General features: G+C 41.0%; 1 protein-coding gene across 1 annotated transcript in view; it reads left to right on the top strand.

Moving 5' to 3' along the window:
* Nucleotides 1–2,543, top strand: part of LOC105545297 (kelch-like protein 23) — a 67,521-nt gene extending 64,978 nt beyond the window's left edge. The window contains exon 5 of the mRNA XM_011988166.1: nt 1,972–2,543. Within this exon, the coding sequence (XP_011843556.1) occupies nt 1,972–2,365 (394 nt within the window). The 3' untranslated portion in view covers nt 2,366–2,543. The remainder of the gene's footprint in view (nt 1–1,971) is intronic.
* Nucleotides 2,544–4,152: the final 1,609 nt, after the last annotated feature.

Below are 4,152 nucleotides of genomic sequence, written 5' to 3'. Positions count from 1 at the left end.
TGTACTCCAGCCTGGGAGACAGAGTGAGACTCTGTCTCAAAAAAAAAAACTGAGGGAGAACTTTACTGATAAGAAGTTGTCTTCCACTCCTAAAGAGGAAATCACTTTTTTGTTTGTTTGTTTTTTAGAGACAGGGTCTCACTGTGTTGTCCAGACTGGCCTTGAACTCCTGGGCTCAAGCAATCCTCCAGCCTCAGCCTCCCCAGTAGCTAGGATTACAGGTGTGCACCACCACACTCATCTGGAAATCACATTTCTAATTGTATTATTCTTTCTAAAGAGGGGCTTGCTTGTTATAAGCTTTCCTTCTACATTATAATGTGAGGACACATTGGGACACAAGTGTACAAAGTACAATTCATTCATTATTCAACAAATGTTTATTGAATTCTGACAAGGTGCCAGACAGTTCCCATTCTCCAATTAGGAATAGATTAGTGGGCAGGACATAGTTCCTGTGCTGCCAGGAGGGAGAGAGAGACGATAAGAAACACACCTGGCCAGGTGTGGCTCACACCTGTAAGCCCAGCACTTTGAGAGGCTGAGGTAGAGGAGGATCTCTTGAGGCCAGGAGTTGTAGACCAGCCTGGGAAACAAAGGGAGACCCCATCTCTACAAAAATACAAAAATTAGCCAGTTGTGGTGATGTGTACCTCTAGTCCCAGCTTCTTGAGAGGCTGAGATGGGAGGATTACTTGAGCCCAGGAGTTTGAGGCTATATTGAGCTATGATTATGCCATTGCTCTCCTACCTGGGTGACAGAGCAAGACGCTGTCTCTAAAAAAGAAAAGAAAAGAAACATTCCAGATAATGAGAAGTGCTATGGAGAGAGTTAAAACAGGATGATGTAGAGACGCCTGACTGGACACTTTAGGCTGGGTGGTCAGGGAAGGCCCTTTGAAGAGGTGAGAGTAAGATAAGACCGGAATGACAGGAAGGATGCAGCTGTGCAGAGACCTGGGGAGAGGAGAGACTTCAAGGCAGAAGGAACAGCTCAGCCATAGTGCGCTAAATCTTTCCTTGCTTTAATTTGAATGCACTGACAAATCCTCCTCTTCCTTTGGGGCGAGGGGTATTTAAGTGTAATTTTATGACTGTTATTCCCAGAGAGTGAACTGACAGGCTAGGAGTGGTGATAAAAGCAGGGGTGTGGAAGAAACAGGGCAGAGACCAGGATGAGGCAAATGAGGTGTTTCAGGCACAAAATGTAAGGCCATGTGGTGCATATGACTCACAGAGTTCTGCCTGCCTGCATTTTGCACCCTAAGCACCTCGCTAGCCTTACTCTTGTCACAGCCCTGGGAAGAAGGAAGAAGTAGAGTTGTGAGATATCCTGGTGCTTTGAAGATCCAGCAGGTTTGGGTGTAGAGGGGGAGATAAAATGGAAAACACTAAAACAGCCTAGGAGGACCCCCCCATATACAGACTTCCAGCCCCAGGACGCAGATCCCACACAGCAGCCCTCCGCCTGGGGGCGCCCTTCACAGCTTCTAAGGATGATAGACTGTCATGCCTCACAAGTCTGGGTGTGTTTCTTTAGCTTCTTGAGTTCGTAACTGGACTGGCAGTGTGAGAAGCATACAAGGCCACCCTATGTGGCACCTGTGGCAGCAGGCGTGCCAGATTGCCTGCCACTGGTTAAAGAGACAGCTGCCAAGACCTGAAGGGACACCACCGCTTATCGAGTGTGTCTTTCTATAAGGATTCTACTGCTACCATCTTTTACAGATAGGTGTCAAGTAAAAGGTGTCTGTGTTGGGAAATTCCCAGAAAGGTGATCTGTCAGGTGAGTTTCTCCCTGGCCTCCTACGGAGCCAGCTTAAGGACAAGCTGAAGTATAATGGCAGCATGGCAGGAACAGACGATCTGAATTAGGTGACGGGGAATGATTTTCAGCCTCAGTGTTGCAGTATTGCGTGCCAGAATCAAAATGCCACCACTCCCCTATTTTTTGTGTGCTGAATTGTAAAGGATTGTTACATTACCACACTGTGGAATCTCTTTTGTTTGTTATCCTTTAAAAAATTGCTCTTTTCTTTTTCTCTTTTTAAAAGAATATGGATTGTGCTCAGTTCCGTTTGAAAATAAGCTCTATCTAGTCGGTGGACAAACTACAATCACAGAATGCTATGACCCTGAACAAAATGAATGGAGAGAGATAGCTCCCATGATGGAAAGGAGGATGGAGTGCGGTGCCGTCATCATGAATGGATGTATTTATGTCACTGGAGGATACTCCTACTCAAAGGGAACGTATCTTCAGAGCATTGAGAAATATGATCCAGATCTTAATAAGTGGGAAATAGTGGGTAATCTTCCCAGTGCCATGCGGTCTCATGGGTGTGTTTGTGTGTATAATGTCTGATTGAATCTGCAGAAATGACCAAGCAATCACTGTTTTGGAGTATAGTTTAAAAAAATGCAGGGTTTGAAGTTCCTTACCTGATAATTGTGTCTGGCACATGATAGGGGATCAGTAAATTGTAATTCCTAACCCCACTCTACTTCCAAATGTGGTGATTCATGATCAAGAAAAATCTTATGTATATACACAGTTGAATCAGTGGGATTAATACCTATAATCTCTGCTTTTCAAAGGTAATATGGAATATTTGACATCTGGTAAAAGGTGAACTACCTTTGTAGTGAATCTTTTCCTCTTGGTAGCATCAACACTGGGGATAGATCAGAACCATTCTGTGGAGTGAAATGTTTCTCAAGAGCCTATAATATAGTAGATAGCATATATTAAGATGTCTGGCTGGGCATGGTGGCTCATGCCTGTAATCCCAGCACTTTGGGAGGCTGAGGCAGGAGGATCACTTGAGCCTAGGAATTGGAGACCAGCCTGGCAAGACCCTGTCTCCAAAAAAAAAAAAAAATTCCATTTAGCTAGCAGGAATTTGAAATTTAAAGAGGGAATCTTCTCTACCTCTACAAAGTCAACACTTTTTTCACCTTTAGAATTATTTAGAATGTGGATTTACTTTGTCTAGTTTTTTCCTTTATAGTGTAGATAATTTATTGTTATTATTCTCTATTTACTGACTACCAGAGATATACAAAATACTGTGCAAAAGATTGTTACTGTTCAAAGAGTTTACAAACTAAATTTAAAAGAATGGCAAGTCTGAAAAATTGATGAGAAGATAGTCAAATATTTGTTTATGCTAAGGACTGTTTTTAATTTTCAGCTTTGATGTGAATTGCTAGTTTAGGTGTCTTTAGTTCAAGCATGTTAGGAATTCCTCTTTATTCTTAAATGTAGATACATGTCTGCATATATGATTGAATTTTAGAGCCAGAAAGCATGTAGAGCAGTTGTGATTAGTAGAAAATACATTGACAAGAAGATATTTGCATTTATTTCCCAATGCTGCCACTAACTAGATTTTGTGACTTAAGTCATTTAACCTCTCCTTGAGTTTCCTGAACCATGCACACTGGCACTGCAAATCACAGATATGCCTAGATACGGATCCCCTCACCCCTTGCTACATCCAGAGGTGGCCTGAGTGACTAGAGCCTCTGGGCCAGAACCACCTTTGTCCATTTTCCTCAGTGTGCCTACAGCATTGCTTTCCATGTGTGCCATAACCGGAATAGTTGGGATGTGTTGCTTAATTCTTTTAAACCATTAGTTATCTGTGAGACCATCTATTCCACATTCTTCATTTTTTAAAAAGAGACAATGATTATTTTTAACTTTACTGAAGTTTAAAACTAGCTAGCACTTCTGATTTTTTAAAAAAAAATTTAGAAGGAAATTTTTAATGCATTTATTTCAGATGGCATTTTAAATAGATACAAGCCTTTGGAAACACAATATGGTACTATATAGCAAGGGCTGTAAAAATGACCATATCCTTTGCCCCATAAATTCTACTTCTATACTTTTAACCTTAAAATTAATTCAGAAAAAAGATAAATGCATGAAGATGTTTATGTCTGCATTCTTTATAATAACAAGAATTGGGGGAAAAAAATCTCCATGTCAAAGAAGAAAGTGCGATAATAAAAATAGTGAAGTATTATCCTGCCATTAAAATAATTATGTGGAAGACTGTAGAAACGTGGGCATGCTTGATATGGTAAGTAAAATGAGCACAATACAAAATAGGATGCATACTATGATTGTGACTTTGTAAAATC

Source organism: Mandrillus leucophaeus, unplaced genomic scaffold, assembly GCF_000951045.1.
Source record: "Mandrillus leucophaeus isolate KB7577 unplaced genomic scaffold, Mleu.le_1.0 Scaffold324, whole genome shotgun sequence".
Lineage (NCBI taxonomy): Eukaryota > Metazoa > Chordata > Mammalia > Primates > Cercopithecidae > Mandrillus > Mandrillus leucophaeus.
The sequence above is the reverse complement of the archived record's forward strand: the minus strand, read 5'-3'. Positions and strand labels throughout refer to the sequence as shown.